The 18,674-nt window shown below is 40.3% G+C and overlaps 1 protein-coding gene across 6 annotated transcripts in view; it reads left to right on the forward strand.

Annotated features, from left to right (window-relative positions):
• Positions 1-18,674, forward strand: part of GRAMD1C (GRAM domain containing 1C) — a 51,472-nt gene extending 32,798 nt beyond the window's left edge. For 2 of the 6 annotated variants that reach the window (XM_063148316.1, XM_063148317.1), the window contains exons 9-18: positions 1,991-2,150; positions 8,567-8,713; positions 9,492-9,610; positions 10,701-10,843; positions 12,429-12,532; positions 13,222-13,401; positions 14,862-14,919; positions 15,673-15,783; positions 16,607-16,712; positions 18,464-18,674. In XM_063148316.1, the coding sequence (XP_063004386.1) occupies positions 1,991-2,150; positions 8,567-8,713; positions 9,492-9,610; positions 10,701-10,843; positions 12,429-12,532; positions 13,222-13,401; positions 14,862-14,919; positions 15,673-15,783; positions 16,607-16,712; positions 18,464-18,541 (1,206 nt within the window). In that variant the 3' untranslated portion in view covers positions 18,542-18,674. Of the gene's footprint in view, positions 1-1,990; positions 2,151-8,566; positions 8,714-9,491; positions 9,611-10,700; positions 10,844-12,428; positions 12,533-13,221; positions 13,402-14,861; positions 14,920-15,672; positions 15,784-16,606; positions 16,713-18,415 lie in introns of all 6 variants that reach the window. The other 4 variants (XM_063148318.1, XM_063148320.1, XM_063148319.1 and 1 more) reach the window with 3 other exon arrangements.

The following is an 18,674-nucleotide window of genomic DNA, read 5'->3' on the forward strand; positions in this document are numbered from 1 at the left end:
TCTTGAAAAAAATATTGTTAATGGCTGTCTTGTGTTGATTGACACAAGTGTACGTGGCTTACCTGCCCTCTCAGTACATGTGAGTGTGGGAGCCACCTTGTTGCCTGTTTTTGCAACCATCATCTTCCCTCCTCCCTTTATAGGGAGGCCTTCCAGTCCCAGATCTTGCTGTTCACAGGCTGAAAACCAAAAAGCCCTTGGCACAGAGCTTAGCACTACTGGACTAGCTCAGGAGAGAAGTGTATAATTGGCAATAAATTATATATCTCTAATTCCAGCTGACAGATCTTAAAATCTTTACTCTTTAGCGTGGAAAAAAATGCAAACCAACCCAAACCCCCATGAAATCTGTGTTAAACTCAATCAGTTATTATAAAAGCCCCAGCTTGAATCTCTTCTTCCATGACAACATGAAAAGCTTTTTTTTTTTTCTAAGAGCTGTTGCTTTTGTCTAATGGCTTGAGCCTGGCTTCCCTGCTCTGCTTGTGCCATAGCGGGCTGCTCTTATGCTGCTGGGGAGAACCTTGCTTCACTAGATTATGATTGTTGTCAAAATGCTATGAGAGTTCCTTGGGTTTGTGCTGGATCAGAGTGTCAATTTTTAGGCTGTTCTGTTGCGACTAGCTCCTTTTGGACTTCATCCATCTGTATTGGTATTTTGACATTTAATGTTGGTTCTGTCCTAGATCCTGTTATGTGACTGAGTATAACTTACATGGCAACTTCTCTCAATAGGAGCATTTGTTAACTGATGTGTTTTTCTGATTCCGTCTTCCTTTATATTTTTTTGACCCCGAAGGAGTACTTTTGTCTGCTTATACTGCAGTCAGATTTATGCCTGTCTCTGTTTTCCAGCCACCCACACCTAATAGCCCTTGGCTGCACAAGAAAAGTAGCAGGGTTTTATTTTTTAAAATACCCAAGAAGTACAGGAAGTACATGATGATTGTTCAAGCAGTGGATGCTTTTGCTTTCTTGAGTCAATGCTGAATACTCTTTAGGGGTGATGGTTTTGCAGATGAGTCAGAACAACTCAACTGAGGAGGCCTGATCATATTTACTGTGGTCCACACACTGCTCTTCCAGGGCTGTGCTGCTCTTCATCCCGCATGTTCCACTGGTGGCAGTGGGGCCTTGAGGAGAGGATTAGAATGAAAACTGATTCAAAGCTGGTAGCCAAACTTTTTGGGTGGCATTTTTAGATACACAAACTTTGTCCATATAGTTTCCCTGTTGATTTACTTATTTAAGTGTGCAATGGCATACGTGCTTAGCTGACAGTTCTTGTTTAAGGTGAAGAGCTGCATCATTGATTCAGTGACTGATGTTCAGAGGGATTTCCTTCTTGCTTACATATTGGAGATGGCAAATGATACTCCATTGCTTTGTTTGTGAGAAGTAATATTTTATAAGTACGATGGCTCTAGACAGTATTGTAAAACTTCTTTTTTCAAAGGGTGATGGTATCCTACAAAATAAAAACTTTTCAAATATGTAATTGGGTTAATCTAATTTTGCTGAAAGAGGGGCACCCTGCCTGTTTCGTTGTGCTTCCCCTCTGGGTTGTTGGACCCTTGCTAAACTGCTAGGAAAAACTAACCTGATGAATGTAAAGTAAATCTGTGTAAGGTTAATTAATTTATCAATGCTGGTGTTGAAGCAGGGAAGGGGTCCAAACTGTGCAGATGGGTGCAAGAGGACTGTCCCATTTAAGGGAGCTCTTGGTACCGTCAGTACGTACAAGTAAGTCTATTTCTTGTTACCAGAGTTTAGTGAAATATTTAAATAAAGGGAAGAGAGGTTGGCTGGGGTGGAGGAACAAGGGGGAAATTAGTGCTTGACTGTGTGGTAATTGAGCAGATAGAACTTGTGGCTTACTTTGTATGGCTGTCTTCTTTTATAGTAACTTTCTCTTTTTTGTTTTGTTTTTTTTTTTTTTTTTTAATGGTCTCTGATTGCTGGTATTTTTTTCTGCTCTTGGTTGTTTCAGGTGGAGGAGTCCTCAAGTGAGAAGCAAATAAAGAGTCCTCTTCCATCTTCAGAAAGAAAACCTGCTAAGCTAGTCAGAAGCAGGTCTTTAGAAAAGTCTTTGGACCTTAACGAGAATGAAAATCTTCCAGAGAAGAGCAGTGCTTCAGATAGTGAAGAAGGTATAAATCTCTTTCTTAACAGTTGAGATCTGGAAAACAACATGACTTTGGTGTTCTATCTCACTTGTGGAGAAAGTTAGAGAACTTTCTGATCTTTCGGAAGTTGTTTGCTTATTTGTTTCACAGAATTGCAGCAAAAGCATTTTTTAATCTTTGTTTCTGTGAGGGGAAAATGTTGTTGGGTGTTTAGAATGAAAACAAAGAAATTGTGGTTTTCTTTCTCTCTTTTGGTGGGTAGAGAGTTGCCAACAGCTTAAACTAAAAGTTTCTTGACAATGGGGTGGTGCTAATTTCAAAGACGTTTCTTTCATTTGTTTGTATTTCTTGGAAACTGAGGAGAAACGTTTCAGGCTGTACTTAAGTTTCTGAAAGTTTCCCCCAACCCCCTTCTTGTACTTGCTTAAGGCTTATGGGCTTCATTGTTATTGGTGGAGTAAACTGAGGAGCTTACTGAAAGCCCAAGGTTTCAGGAGAGTATAGTGCATGCTCTGAGTCTGATCTGAAAATGAAAAACCTTAGTGGATATCTTACAGAAGCTTTCACTCTCTGTGCTAACAGTGGATCCTAATATACCAACCTCATATCTCATTACCCAGTACAAGATAGAAGAAGCACAGGTACCTGGATGACAGACTTGTGCTGAGATTTGTGGGTGCTTGTGCTGAGATTTGTGGGTGCTTGTCCTGTGGTTCCACAGTAGCCCCTGACAAGCTCTCACTTTCTGTGATGAGATTTTCACTTGCCCTGGGGAGGTTTTCTGTGCCAAAGGGCTGTAGTTGTTCAGACAGCTCATTGAACTTTGGTGGATATTCTGTAATATCTGAATCTTGGGTTCTGTAAATGCTTTTAATGTGAAGTGTGCACAACCTGTATTGGTTCCAAGGTTATATGGTGGTGAGACAAAAAAGACAGAAAACCCCAACAGTAGTACCGTGCTCAGTAGCAGCTGTATATTTCTTTCATGTGCAAAGAGAACTTACTTCATCACTTGTTGGCAGGAATAGAACAGTTTAGTTAATTGAAGGCAGTTCTTAATCTCACTGAGAAATTTTGTGACTTGTTGTTTTCAGAGCTGACAACTGAAGTTGTTTGCAGGTGTTGTCACAGGGGAAATTGTTGAGGTATGCAGGAAAGCTTTCAGAGTTACAATTTGAGTTGGCTGCCTTCAAGTTGTGATTTTTGCCTGGGGATATGGTTATATTCAGTTAACTTTGCTGTTGCTCCCTCATACTGCTTCTCTGTTGGCTTGAGTTCAGATTCAACTCAATGTATGTCAGGCATTATCATTTTTGTAAATATACCTACTTAAAGAGGCTGTTGTTTATGCCATACTCCTACACACTTAACAAGCTTCAAAAATTAATTTATTCTTTCACAGGTGTATCTCTTAGAGCAGCAGAATGTTCTGGCTTTTGGATGTTTTAGATATTTTGCAGCTTTCCTATTTTTCTATTACTACATCTCTCTTCTGTCTCTGAATTTTATTTTTTATGGCGAAGGTCTCCAGTTAAACTGATTAAAAAGTAGTCCTGTTGTCTTTCCTGCTGCTAGTGCCTAAACAATAGCAGTAAATATTCCCTGTCATGCCTGCATTAATGATGTTGAATAAATAGAGCATGTTAAACTGGAGATATCTCTTTAATAAAAAACAACTGATTTCATGCTGCCTTTCTTATTTTTCTTCCCTTCCCCAAGACTAGTCTTTTTTTGTTCGGAGCAGGATTTTCTAGACTCACAACATTAATCTTTTCTCTCAGAATCTTCATGCTTAGAATTTTTTTCTTCTGTTTCTCTGTCTGTTTTCTGTTGCAGTTGCCCCACACTCTTACAAGGTGAATTCCTTCACGCAAATGAAACTAGCTTTCCTACATGGCAAAGGTTTACCCATGCGATTAATTTCTCTTGTGTCCTCTGGCTCATACTCAGGCTGCCCATGGAGGTGTCCTGGCAAATAAGGTGAGGGGCAAGCTCAAGACTGTTGTTCTTCACAGCAATAATTCCCTTGTCCTAAGCAGTTCTCACCTTGGGGATGGGGGTCTGCATCCCACTGTGCACCACTGGCCTATTGACCTGCATTTTGGTGTTTTTTTCTTCAGTTTCAAAAATCAGAGTGTAAATCCTGAGCCATGACAAACTTTTGGCTAAGCTAAACATTAATATCTGTGGCCTGAATTCTGAATTTCAGAAAACAGATTTTAGTTCAAGCATAGAATACATGTTTCTAACCCAGAGCCAGGAGATCTTTATGATTTCCTCAAGACTCTTTAGTATAGTTTGTTTGTTTGTCCGTTTTCCATGACCATGTTTGGCATGAAGTACTTCAAAGTAAGAAGGGGGAAGCAGGATATAGGGAAAACAGTATTTTCTGCTAGAAGGCTCTACTGTATGCAGGGAGATCACACATTTCTGCTCTCCTTGTGTAACATGACAGACTTACTGTGTTGTTTCTATGTGTAGTAATAACCACCTTAAATGTGTGACCTGCAGGAGAGCATAACTGCCTGCATCATGGTGCTGCAAGATGGGCACAGCAGAGGCTTGACTGCTTGCAGATACTGGTGTAGAGGGCATTCCTCTATTTAAAATACAGGACAGTTGAAATTAGGTTCAGCCCTGTATTAGTTGTCCTCCTCTTCCCCCTAATACAAAATTTTGGATATACATTGTATGTAAGGAAGAATAGCCCTGTTATCTTATTGGCATTTTAATCAAAATACTGAAAGGATATACTTTGTTGAAAAACAAAATTCTTTATTTTGGTGTTTGGAGGATATATGTTTAAGTCACCTGAAGGCGAAAATTGGTGAGGTTCTTTTATCTTGTGAACTGGAAAAAGCTAGCATTGTGCAATACTTACTTAGTAGTTCCCCAGGATGATTCTGTACTTCAAGTATAGGAGAGTTCTCTGAAAATGGTTAATACTGCTGGTACAGTCTTTAAATAGATGATGTCTGGAACATGTTCACTTCTAGGAATTGGTTTTATTCACTTGATTTCAGGTGTATTTGGTTAAAAGCTTCTACCTACATATCTTTCATGCAGCCTGTAATTTTTCCCTATCCCAAACGGTATAGAAATGTTCAACAGTGCCAAGATTTGCATACATACTTTTTAAAATCCTGATCCTCCCCCAACTCTGTGGAGTGGAAAATCAGCCTTCTTACTAATTTGTTTGATAGCCTGTGCTCTTATCAGTTCGGCTTTCTTAATTTGCGTGTGGTATGTTTAGCTTTTTGCTGTTCCTTGTTGAGGGGAATTTTAATAACAGTGGTTTTCTTACTGCCCCATTCCCCCCCATTTTCTGTCTCTTTTTTTGCACTGCAGATGTCTTTAAACCTCTACCATCTCTGCTGCATAATGGTATTATATTCAAATATTATTTTGCAGCTTGCCTTGCAGTGATGAAAATGACCTTAGGAAGTGCAAAGTAGTAGTGGGGGAGGGAATAGACCTGCTGTTGTTAGGCTGAATCAGAACACTCTGGGTAATATGCTTACTTCTGTGTTTTTGGGTCCCTAGTGATCCTTACCTAAAGTCAGAATAATCTCATGTTCTTTTAGCAGACAGCTCCAATTTAGCTATAAATGTATTCAGGTTGAGAAAGTTAGTGTTGATAATTATATGTTGCTGAGGGGTTAGAACAGCTCTCGAAGTGAGGGAGTTAAACTGATATCTCTCTATTTGCACAAAATACTTTGTTAATAAAGAGCATTCCAAGCCATTCTTAGGGTAAAATGCTTTGTGTTGCCCTACTGGTGTGAAAAACAAAGGCAAAGTTTACCTGTGTGAAATGAAACCGTAGACAAACATGCACCTTCACTTGTAGCAGAGATAAGTGGTTAAGGCTGCCTGTTCTGTTCAAATGACAAGGGTGTAAAGTGTATGCTTATTCATTGCTATGCTACTGTTTGTGCTCGCTGCTTCATTAGAATTTTTACAGATAAATTTTGAGAAGCCCAGATGGAAGTGACTAGAAGCTTGTCAAGTTCTTGGTGTATCCTGCTACAGATGTGGAACTCCCAGCATGTATGCACATATGCACCTTCCAGACTCATTGTCCAGAAAGTTTACAGTTTTCTTGGAGAGCAGCTGTTTGAATCCCAGCATCTAAAGTAGCTGATGGGCCTGATGTGTAAACCCAGGTTTAGCTTGGATTTTCTGAAAATTACTGCTGTATGTGCTAACAACATTAAAAAAACTCCTTTGTTTCTTTCAAGAGCTGAGAAGGATTGTAAATAGAAAACATATTTCTCAGTAGGTGCTCATGCACTTCATTGGCACTTAATTGACTATTCCTTATTAGAGACATGACCATATAGAGCTAGTGTAGGTAGATTAACTTAGGGGAAGTTTTGTTTAGACCTGTGGGTGCTTTTTGTTCAAACTCACTAGAAAGAGGATAGACTCAGAGTAATAGAGCTTGGTAGCAAGATCTGCACTTTGAGGTAGTAAAGCATGGACTTTGTGCATATCACAAGTTGACCTGGCATACCAAATTACCTTGCATCAGCAGAAGAATAGCAGCTGTCCTCCGCAGGTGAATGCAAAGTTGAGTTGTTTAGCTCAGGCTCACTGGGGCAAAGGTAACTTGTGTTATCTTGTGTTTGCTAAGACATATACAAGGAGCTGACAAAACCAATCTGATGCTTATCTGGTGGCTTGATCATATGTCTCGGTGTCTTTATTTTTTTTTTAAGTGGTAGCAGATTCCTTGGGCATGTCAATGTCCAGCTGAGTAACACTCAACCACAGTAACTAGGTGTGTATTGCCTGGTAGCTGATGCACAGTAGGAGCGGGGAGGTCAGCATCAGTATCTGAAACTTCCTGTCTCTTAGCAAAAGAGAGGATGTGGGTAGTGCACTCTGAAAGGAGAGATCTGTAATGTTGAGGTCTTGTTAAATTAGGTCAAACTTACAGTTCACTTGGCCTGCTTTTTATTAGAGTTAGATTCAGTTAGGAGAGAAAATTCAGTGAGTAAAAGCTGAAAACTCAAGCTGAAATTCTGGCTTCCTGCAGAATGTTTCAGCACAGCAGAATTCATATTCTACGTGTAATGACTGTGTATTGACTGGTTAAATAGACCTCTTGAAATGTGTGTTTGCTTTCTGTCCATCTCATAATTGTTTGGAATTACAATTGCATAAGCAGAACACAGCATGGAGAGGAAGTCAACCTCTTGTGCAAGCACAAAAACACAGCACTCACGCTTCTCTTTTGGGGTCCTTTGAAGTCTGATGAGATCAAGGAGAGCTTTTTTGGAGGCAGATGTTCTAGCAGGCTAGGAGCAGCACTAGAGAGGGAGTCTGCTCAGTCAGAACTGGCTTTCCTTGGGGACTGCTGTGGTTGTTCAGTCAGTGCATTTGCCTTATCAATACTGACTGCTACCAAGCCAGTAATGTTTTAAGTGCTGTAACCTTAGCCTGCAGGCAGCTTGTGAACTACAGCGTGATATTCAGGCTCCCTTTGCATTTGTGGCTGGCACTGACCTTTCCTAGCCCTGAGCATTCATTTGTATCAGTTGAAAGGTTGTGTCTGTCTGCTGCAAGATTTGCTTTTGGGCTGCTTGTTTCATTTTAGTGATGTGTGGTGCTGGGGGTGCTTGTTTGTCTTGCTGGTAATTATAGTTTAGGATTGACTTCTTTCTAAAGCATAAGCAGATTGAGTTGGGATTGGCACAGGATTGGCCTGCCCTCCAGGATTATAGTTCTATCCCTTATCTCTTGCAAGCGTGGCTGAGAAAACCACAAAGCTGAGTCATGCCAGCAACCACCAAAAAGCAGAAATAGCAAAGATCAGTGCTGCAGTCACAGAATACCACTGGGGTGCTCAGTGGCTTTGAAATAAATGGTGGCATTTGAGCCTCTCCATGCATTTTTGGGAACTGCAAAATGGAGCAGGATGCCCCTTGTGTTCCTGTTCAATGGGTATGGAGGGAAGAACTGCTTGGGAGTCTACCTGATCCCTTAGACTGTGGGCATTACCAGTATTACAACTGTTAAAAGCAGAATTCTGGAACCAGTCATAAGAAGAAAACTGTTACGGTTTTACTGTCCTTCTTTCTTGTCTTTTGTACAATAGACATACATATTAATGAAAATTATGCTAACTTTCTTTCCCCAGTGTTTCTTGCAGGATTAGTAAAATACTGAAGGCAAAATTAAAGGGATGGTAGCTTTTGCTGTTAACTTATCAGTTTGCACGTGGTGGTAGTGGTGTGTATTTGAAAATCAGCTTTGGACTTTGTTCCTGAAGGCAACCTATCTACCAAATCATTTGCTGCTATCCTTACTGGGTTTCTGAGAGCAAGAAACAAATGCTGATGCAAGCTTGGGAGAGATCTAAGCTGTAATAAAACCTAGAATGCTATCAAGCTTATGTGTAATACTGTTCTTAACCTGATTTCTGTCTTTCTTAGCAGTGAAGGAGACTGTCTCTGACAATGATCTCTATGGGAGACTTTTTATAAACAGAGTTTTCCACATCACTGCAGACAAGATGTTTGAAATCCTTTTCACCAATTCTCACTTCATGCAGAGGTTTCTTAATTCCAGGAGTATAGTAGGTAATAAACTCTTCTCCCTTCTGTCTGTTACAAGCTACCCTGAAAAATTTTAGCTCTGAGAATTGCTAAATAGGGCTGAGTTGAATTTGTTTGAAGTTTTTCCTTGCTTTAAAAGAATTTTTAAGCTTTTAAGTTTCACTATGAGAGAGGATATCTAAAGCTAGACTATTGTTTCCCTAGGTATGCACATTTTGGAGTAAAAACCTCATTTCAGTGCACCACAAAATTGCACCTTAATGCCTGAATTTTGAGTAGGTTATTAAGTTGATGCATTCTGTGGGGTATTTCTGGTTACATTGTGTCCCAGAAATAGTGAAATTTGTATGGTTGGTACACAGGCAAAAATCATTGCATCCTCCTAAACGATACTCACAGGCTTTAATTTTCTGGGTGAGTAAATTTTATTCACTGAGACCGTAAGAACAGAAAATCAAGTCAAGAAGGATAATATTTATTCAGTGTCAGCTGGGAAGGCAATGTGGCAAAAGCTTTTGATAATGCTAAAAGAATCTATGCAACTCTAAGCAAATGGGAAATGACATATTTTCATTTAATTGCTTACTCTTTTGTCAACCCTATTTCAGTAGATTCAGGCTCAGCTATCCAGAGCCTCACCTTTGTTTATTAGCAGACTACATGGGTATGGTTTTTCCTGGAAAAGCCCCACAATTAATTGGAACCAGTTTTCTGTCTTTCCCCCTACTCCTGTTCTCAAACTGTTAAGACATGATAAGATGGGTAATTTTTTATGTGAGATCTTGCATAACTTCTCATCTAGATGCTGTATCAACCCCTTGGAATAGAGACTCCAATGGCAATCAGTTGAGGACTTTGACATACACTGTAACGATTAACAATCCCCTCTGTGGGAAGTTCACCACTGCAACGGAGAAGCAGGTACTGTGTGTGTGTGTGTGTCTGTCTGTCTGTCTGGTGCCCTTTAGAGCGAGGGACAGATCCACTCTGTGGTCTGTCACAGTTCTCACTGTGGATTAAAGTTCAGTGAACTGAATGTGCATCTGGAGTTTAAACAAAGCATCTCTCAGGTGTCTTGCTGTGTCTCTCACCATTACGGAGCCAATGCTTATGAAATGAAAGAGGCTTTCTGCCTTTACAGATGTCTGTAAATTCCCGTGAAACATCTCTTAGGAACTGGGGGGTGAAAAGGTGCAATTAAAGGCTTTCAGTGTCCGCTTCTGGGCTCCCCAGTATGAGAGGTGAAGGGCTTAACAAAGGGCCACTAGGATGATGAAAGGACTGGAGCATCCCATGTGAGAAATGGCTGAGAGCTGGAAATCTTCAGCCCAGAGAAGAGAACACTCAGGGACATCTTAAAATTTATAGAAGCATTCTGAAGGAGGGTGCAAAAAATTCTGAGTCAGGCCCTCACTATCAAAGGCCACAGATTTCAGTGGTGCCCGGTGACAGGACCAGAGGTTTGGACACAAACTGAAACACAGATGATTCCTTCTGAACATCAGGAAACACTTTTTCACTGTGACGGTGACTAAGCAGTGGAACAGGTTGTTCACAGATGTTGTGGTACCTCCTTCCCTGGAGGTATTGGAAAGCCACTTGGACATGGACCTAGGCAACCAGCTCTAGATAGTCCTGCCTGAGTTCTTGACAAGACAAGCACCAGAGGTGCCTTCCAATCTCAACCCTCCTGTAATTCTGCTTTGGGAAAGGTCTCAAAGAAAAGCTGTGGTCATGAGGCAGTGGCCAGCCTTATATCTGGTACTTGAGGTGGCAGTGGGGAAGTCCTGATGCTGCTGATGTTGGCTCTAGCAGGAGGCATCTTCTCTTTTCCCACCCCACCTATACTTGATATTCTTAACTGGTTTTTATAGTGGTTCTTCAGGCTTTCTCTCTTCTTGAGTTCACTTGGAGTTGGTTGATCCAGCCCAAGGAACTCAGGCTGAAAGGTGGTGGGGGAAATTTGTGTACCATGAGTATACCTTCTTAATTGTCTTTTCTTTTTTGATAGATCCTGCATAAGCAGAGCCAGAAAGGTCAGTCTTACCAGGTAGATGCTGAGGTCCTGACCCACGACGTCCCCTACCATGATTATTTCTACACTGTGAACAGATACTGCATCAGCCGCACGTCCAGTCACAAGTGCCGGTTACGGTGAGCCTGCGTGCTGCGCCGGGGAGGGCACAAGCCAAGGCAGGGATGTTCTCATCCCTGGAAAGTTGAGATTTTCCAGCAGCACTGAGAATGTTGGCTTCTTTTATGAAGAATAAGCTTAGTTTATTTAGTTTATTAGTTTATTTAGCTGTGCTTGGATCTCATTAATGCAGTGAGAAATTATTGAGATGTTGACTCTGAGGTACAGAACTCATCTCCCAGACTGAACTGGGTCCTGACCAGCCTTGTGTTTTTTGAGTGCAGCTGTGTGAGTGGGAGAAATTGGAAAAAATTGAAATGCTTTATTAGAAGGTTTCCCAGTCATCCTTGCTAAAGGCTTGTAGAGGAGAATGTTTTCACAGGAATGTGCAGAGAAGATAGAATGTACTTAATTTTGCAAGGAGGGTACTCAAGTGAACTCTGTCTAGATATGGAATTTCCTCTCCCATTTGTTGAAAACAATGTAAGTGGTGCTGTCTTTAGTAAGAGCTTTTTTCTCAAACTTAATCAGTGCTCAGGAAGGAAAGGTTAGCAAGCCTGGATTCTATTCTGGCTAATCTCAGGCTACTGAAAACTCCCTCTCTACTGGGAGAATGGAATGAACAGTTGTCCTTGAACAACTGCTTTGGATTTTTTTTTTTTAGTGAATCGCTGTTCTTCTTTGAGACCTAGACTTGCTTCTTCTGAGACATACCACAGCCCAAGGATAAGAGCAAAAACCTAGGTGCACATGCTGCACAGAGCATACATGTATAGAACAGAAAGGCACATGGTGATGTTACAGCTGGCCTTACTAAACTGTGTTTAAAATTGGTCAGAAACTCTGTTTGAAAGGAGTTGTTTTGTTATACCATGCACAGTGGGCTTACGTTGATTTGGAAGATTACTTAAAAAGTTGAAAAAAGTGTATTCTAGGATGGTCAGTCTTCTTGACTGAAATCAAGTACTTTGTCCTTTATGAATAGCTTTGGGATTCACTCAGTTAAAGCATGCCTCTGAAGGATTCTAGTCCAATTCATTTTTATTCTGGAAGCAGTATTGATTAGCTTTACTTGAGGAATGCAGGGAATGCACAGTAGGAATGGAGGTTTCCCCTCTGTCATGCTCGTGGAAAGACAGATTTTAATTTCTGTCCACTCAGGGTAGGATGTGAGCACTTGAGTTGTGATAAAGAATTTCACTTTCTGCTATTGTAGTGCCTATGTAATATATCATGTGTAGTCATACAAAGTAAAAATCGTTACTTTATTATCTGGAAGCCTGAATCCTATTTTAAATATCTGTTAAAATGAGAATGCTTCAGAGGATAGAAATCATCTGGTAGTCTGAGCCTGAAGGAAAACATTCCAAAATGTTTCCCATAATTTGGACATTTAGATTTTGACACTTTAGCTAGAGATGTCTTTGCTACTGTCTGTTTCTTGCATTTTTTCAATGAAAGTGCTGCCCAGCTGGAGAGCAATGGCAGTTCCAGTTGGTATTGCAGATTGTAGACATAAGCTGGAGGCTGCTTCTGATAAGAGATTTCTGCTATCACTGTGCCGCCTAGAAGAGCACTTTTCCATTATTGCATTCTGTTTTCTAGGGTTTCTGCAGAAGTGAAGTACAAAAAACAGCCTTGGGGCCTTGTCAAGTCTGTAATTGAGAAGAATACCTGGGGAGGAATACAGGAAAACTTCAAACAACTTGGTGAGGCATTTTCTTCTTTGTGCTGGAGTGAGGAGCCTACCTTTGCTATGTACTTTTTTTTTGTCTGTCAAACCTGGCTCCTCAAAGAAAGGCTTGGAAAAAAAGGCAACACCTAAGCAGTCTTAAAGACAGAACTTGCTGTCATCAGCGTATCTGCCAGTTCTGGGGTATGAAAGAAGCCTTGTGGCTAACAAGGGGCTCTTGTATACCTGGCCATAATGGCTTTCAGAAGGAAACAAGAGGAGCAGCAGGAAAGCTGTTATTCTCAGCTGGATGTGCTTATCTCTAAGAATTTCCTTGACTGTGCCTATGAGAAGAGAAGCAGTGGCACTTGGCAGGCTCCATGGATGTCTGTTCATAGCCTGGCCAGCCACTGCTGCAGGCTCACAGTCTAACACAATTTCAAGCCTCAGTCTAACAGTGTCTTGCAGTGCTCTTCCAACTGCTGTCTGGCATAGCATTGAACAATCCTGCCTGGGGCTGAGTGTGCACCACCTCTGCAGAGTGTTCCAAATGCCCTCTAGAAAACAGAAAAAGGGTGGAGGTCAGGGTGTAGTTCGCCAATTACCTGCTTTAAGTTCATGTATTGGAAGGTGTGCTTGTTCCTCTCACTGCCACCTTGCATATCTCACAATTTGTCTTCAGCTTTCTTTTTGACACTTTGGTAACCTTATTTTTTTCCACTGCAGAATCAGATCTCCTAATGGAGGAATATGCAATTAACCAATCCATAGAAGATTCTGGGAAATTACTTGCTCTGAGACGAAGGCGACGCACTTTACACCGGGGTTTGGCAGAATCACTTCCCAAACGCTCTTCCCAGCATTCCTCTGGTGACCTGGGAGTAGAGTCCCAGGGCAGCTTAATAGGTAGGAATTTTTTATATCAAGTGTTTTCCAAAAGGTATGTTCAAGAAAGCATAACTTTTAAAATAGTGCAAGAGTAGCACTTGTGTATGTATTGCTCTTTTCTGTGATAGCAAATGCTTTAGCAAGTTCAAGCTTGCATAAAGTATATTTGGAGCATGCATGATCACTTTTATCATAAGTATCTCGTGAAATTAAGGCTAAGATCACCTTTAGTTTTAAAGCAAACAAAAATCAACCAAAATCTTAAATACTGCTCTGTATCTGCAAAGGTTTGAAAATGAGATTGGATCAGGGAAAGTAAAACCTGATCCATGTAAAGTTTCTGAAAAATTTTTTTCTTCAAATAACCACACACACAGGTGATGAGTTGATTGAACTTTGCCACTTGCCTCTTAGCCCTGTCATCTCAGTTTTGGCTATTGATTTTTAATGTTAAGAAGTCTGTTTCCCATATGCTTCTGTAATTACTGGGTCACTGAAGCATTTCTTGCAGTTCTACTGCCCTTAGGCAGGACAGACTTGGCCCCCAGCATATACAACATTTGTTTCACCTAGGGAGATGAGGAACATCTGTGCACTAGTTTGCACTAGGGAATGGTGGATTCCATGACAGAAGTTGGATTGTAAACAATGAGGTAGGAGCAAGTACACTTCCCTAAAGAGGGAGACAATGCTGAGTATAGATAGCACTGAGGGAATATTTGGATCAACAGCATGTGTAAAGAACTCTACCTATGTGAAATTGCTTCCTAATTACTTAATTTTGATACTGTTGCTCCACCTTTTCAGATGGGTGTGCCTCTGTGTGCATTACAGCTTTTATGTATGTCTATTGAGCAGGGCGGGATGTGCAAAATCAATTCTATTTAAAGATAAGTGTGCCCACAGTGATAACTGCTCGGTTTGGAGAGAACAGGTGCATTCTGTCCCTGATGCCTGCAGAACAGCAGGTGGCCTCCCAAAGAGCTGTTTTCAGGACAATAGATAAACCAAGCCAGTAAGAATGGGACCAGTTACAGGAAAATGTGACTGACGCTGGTTGTCAGAAAGATGAATGTGAGCAGGAGCGCAAGCAGCAGAGAGGCACTTTGCAGCCTGTCTCTGCAGTGCATGACCAGCAGCACGTTTGTGTGTTAGTAATAGATGGACTTCAGCCTTCTCAGGCAATTCAGGTTTAATGTGACCATGCCCCAGTATTGTGTTCTCCCCAGCACAGTGGGTAGCGGGAATTCTGATGGAAGAGCTAACTGTTCAGCCAGCTTCTCAGAGATGATTGCAAAAATGCCTTGGTGAATGTTGGAGGTGGTCCTATGCACCTACATGACCTGATTTTTTTTTCCATCAGAAGTTTTTGGGCTATTCTGTGTGAAGTGCTGGGCACTGACATGTATCTATCTGCAGACATCCTTTAGGAATAGTCTTTAGTACTTTTTAACCTTCTTCTCTTCCCTGCCCTATAGGAAGGAAAAGAGATGCAGTAAGTAGGACCACCACCATCATTGTAGTAATGAGTGTCTTGTAAGTACTCACTTGCATTAAAGTGTTGCTTGACTCAAGCTCATCTTGTTTTTTATCTGAATTTTTTTCTCATTTTCATGTTAAGGTTGCATGTAGCATGATAAACTAATTTGAGTGGAACATGGGGGTGTAAAAGAGGAATGGATTGACTTGGAAATGACATGTGGGATGAAAATGCTGACTTGTCAAACTAGTCTACCTTACAGGTTTACTTAGGTCTGATCCTATTAAAGTCTATAAAGTCTAGAATCTACTCATTCCTAATTTTAAAGTGTTGCTTGACTCAAGCTCATCTTGTTTTTTATCTGAATTTTTTTCTCATTTTCATGTTAAGGTTGCATGTAGCATGATAAACTAATTTGAGTGGAACATGGGGGTGTAAAAGAGGAATGGATTGACTTAGAAATGACATGTGGGATGAAAATGCTGACTTGTCAAACTAGTCTACCTTACACGTTTACTTAGGTCTGATTCTATTAAAGTCTATAAAGTCTAGAATCTACTCATTCCTAATTTTAAAAGTTCCAAGAAGAGATACTGTTGTTATTTTTTGCTATTACCCAGCTTAATGGCAACTGCTAGGAATTGTTCAGATAGATACTAATTTTCAGTATAGTGCTGCCCCACACTTTTTTTTCTCCCAGGATGCTGGGAGGATTCTGTTTCCTTAGCTATCTTTAGCCATGATCTTGTATTTGTAGCATTGCAACTGAAATTGTTGAAAAATTGATTGTTGTTCTCTTCTATCTACAGTTTGCTGCTCTTGGTTTTGCTGAATATAACACTGTTCCTCAAACTCTCAAAGATAGAGCATGCAGCTCAGTCCCTTTATCATGTCCAGCTTCAGGAGGAAAGCTCTTTGAAGTGAGTTCACAATCTTTGCTTGCTTTCTTCTTCAGCTTATGTGAGAATCTGATCTAAAAAATAAATTATAAACAATGAAATTGAGTGGTAAGTTTTCAGAAGTGACAGGGGCTTGCTGTACTTCTGTGGTCTATGCTGAAATCCAGTGACATGTCTGACTACATCTTGCAGTAATAAATTTCTTCTTTGACAAGCTGTTTTGGGAGAAATGTTAACCTTAGTTTGCATTTATCAGCCTGCTGTGACTCATCTTCTGTGAATATCATAGTGCTGATCACAGAACTGAAGTGTTTGTCCTGTGTGAACCAGCATGTTCTCAAATGGAATGTTAAAGATTCATTTAGCTTTTTAGCTTCTCTCTGTGAGTCCCCTAAATCTCCTCTCCTTCACAAACTTCCATGTTAGGTGCTTTTTGTACTCAGGCACAGAAAGATGTTGCTTCCTCTTGAATACAGTATCAAGAAAAAAGTTAAAAAACATATCCTGATTTTGAGTCTGGAAGGGATGTGGGGACCTCCCATAGTGACAGAACTGGTTAGAGTGACGTTCTTCTTAAGAAGGCTCTTGCTCCCTCAAGTGTGGACTGTACATTGTGAACATAATGTGAGCACAGTTTTTTCTTGGTGGCTGTTGCCTGTAAAGGTCTGAGGTACTAGCTTCAAGCAAACAGGTATTGGAATTCAATTGCAAGCAGCTTTGTATGTGGCTTTTGTAAAAGGATGCTCTCAGCAATGGCAGAGCAATGGTGGCAGAGAACAGTTGCTTTTAAAAAGGCATTGGGGTGCATGTTTCATGTTTCTGATGTAATCTCAATCTTTTTCAGCATATCCCCAGAAATTGTATCAAAAGAGGAGATGCCTCAGTATGATAAGGAACAGGTTAAACATGTGAAGGGAGTTTTAAGAGACTCAATTGAAATGCTTGAGCAGGTAGGTCTGAAAATCTTTCCTGGTGATGTTTGTTCTTGTACATCCTGGTGATGTTCTTGTACATCTTTTCTCCCTTGTGTTATCATAGCTTGATGTGGTCTGATGCTAGATAAAGTTTTCTTGATCTGTTTTGCCCCAGGCTTGAGTTTAGTTAACAGGCAGTGCTTATGTTTCTGATGTTTCGGATCGCTTTGGTTTTGAATTTGAATTTGTTTCTTGAAGGGTTGGTTTTTGTTTTTTTTTTTTTTTTTTTTTTGATGGTTGGTTTTTGGTTTTTGTTTGGGTTTGTTTGTTTGTGGGTGGGTTTGTTTTGTTTTGTTTTTTATTTGACTAAGATGTAAGTACCCATGTCAATGTTCTTAAACTTGTCATGTGCTTAAGAGGAGATGTGTTAATGCAGTTCTGAATCATGACAAAGCAAAGACTGGACTATTTTAAAACACATTCCCTTTTCTAAGAACACTCATATTAAGATTTGTGAAGTGTTTTCCCATCTTACTATGGAATTTCTTCATTCAGGTTTATGCTGGCATTTGTTCCCCACTACTCCTCTAGATATTGGCAAGAACTTCCTTTAGCTTTGATATCAAGGGGTTACCTAATCTCCAGTGAAAAATAAATAATTTCTGCAGACCATATGTTTCTGAGAGACTCCACAGAAGATAATCCTCCTTCACAGTAACTTAAAATTTCAGGCTCTTGTATACTACAGACAAAAAAAAAAAAAAAAAAAAAAAAGTAGAATATTGTTGTGTCTCTCTGATCATGAAGCCCATGACTGTTAAATCCTTACAATCCCTAGACTGAAATTTCAACTCAGTACCTGAAGGACAGTAAATTCATGCTTTAGTTTTTACTTACTACTCAGGAATGTTCTGATTTTAACTTCATTGATTATATCTTGAAATGTGATGGAATAAATTATTAGTTTAGGAAAGCTGAAGGGGGAGTTCACATGTACCTTTCTCCATTGTTTGCTCTTTGTTCTTCCATGAAAGTACCCATGTCAATTTTCTCCACTAAAGGAGGTTAGAAAAAGAAGCCATTTCTTACACTCCTTGTTTAGAGGTGTCTCTGCATGCACAGCTGCTATTAATCTGTTAATTAACCACCACTTTGATCACAACTTGAAAAAGCCTAAGTGCTGCAAGTTTCACTTTAGAGATGAAATTTTCTGGTTTTCATGCCATTTTTATTTTCTCGGCTTACTATTCAAACAATTCCTAATTCTGAAGCGTTAAGTGCTTTTTGAACACACAGTGTAAAAAAAGAAAAGTGAGAATTTAGCCACCTTTTTCATCCAGAATAACACTTTTTGTCCGGAAGTCCTGAAGCATCTTAATGCTTGCTGCCTTGTGTTTTCTGAGGGTTGTCAATAACCTAAACATGTTTTGTGCACCAAAATGCACTAGGAGGGCCAGGTAGTAAAAGAAAATTCATGTTGTGCTGCCATGTTCCTTGGAGTATTTGCACTGAACATTATCTGTGACTAAAAATGAGTGGAGTGGTTTATCTTCTGTGCTGTTGTCTGGTGAGGTGTTAAGACTTTATCATCCTGGACTGTTAGTATTTATAAACTCTACAGAGTGTAGCTGTTAGGAGAGCACAGTAAGCTGTTTATGGAAACAGGGAGGAGGAAATCACATGAAATCTTTAAAAGAAAATGAGGAGGGAGACTTTATTTTCCTGTCTCACCCATGCAGGAGACTGACTTAAGTAATTGGTGGCGGGGGTGGATTGTGTCTCCACAGCTGAAGATTTCCCTTTCCATGCTCCAAAGAAGCTTTGACCACTTGAACAGGACACAGAGCAGCAAGACTGAGAGTTAATAGCCACATCAGCTTTTCATTCAAGATGCTGGAAGAACAGATTTGTGTGTGAGGACTTGTGGGGTAGGGACTGTAACTGTCTCCTCTGGACTCTTTACTGTTGCACAGAATAAAAGGTTTGTGGAAGAAGTAA

The sequence above is a fragment of the Melospiza melodia genome, chromosome 2 (genome assembly GCF_035770615.1).
Source record: "Melospiza melodia melodia isolate bMelMel2 chromosome 2, bMelMel2.pri, whole genome shotgun sequence".
NCBI classification, from domain to species: Eukaryota; Metazoa; Chordata; class Aves; order Passeriformes; family Passerellidae; genus Melospiza; species Melospiza melodia.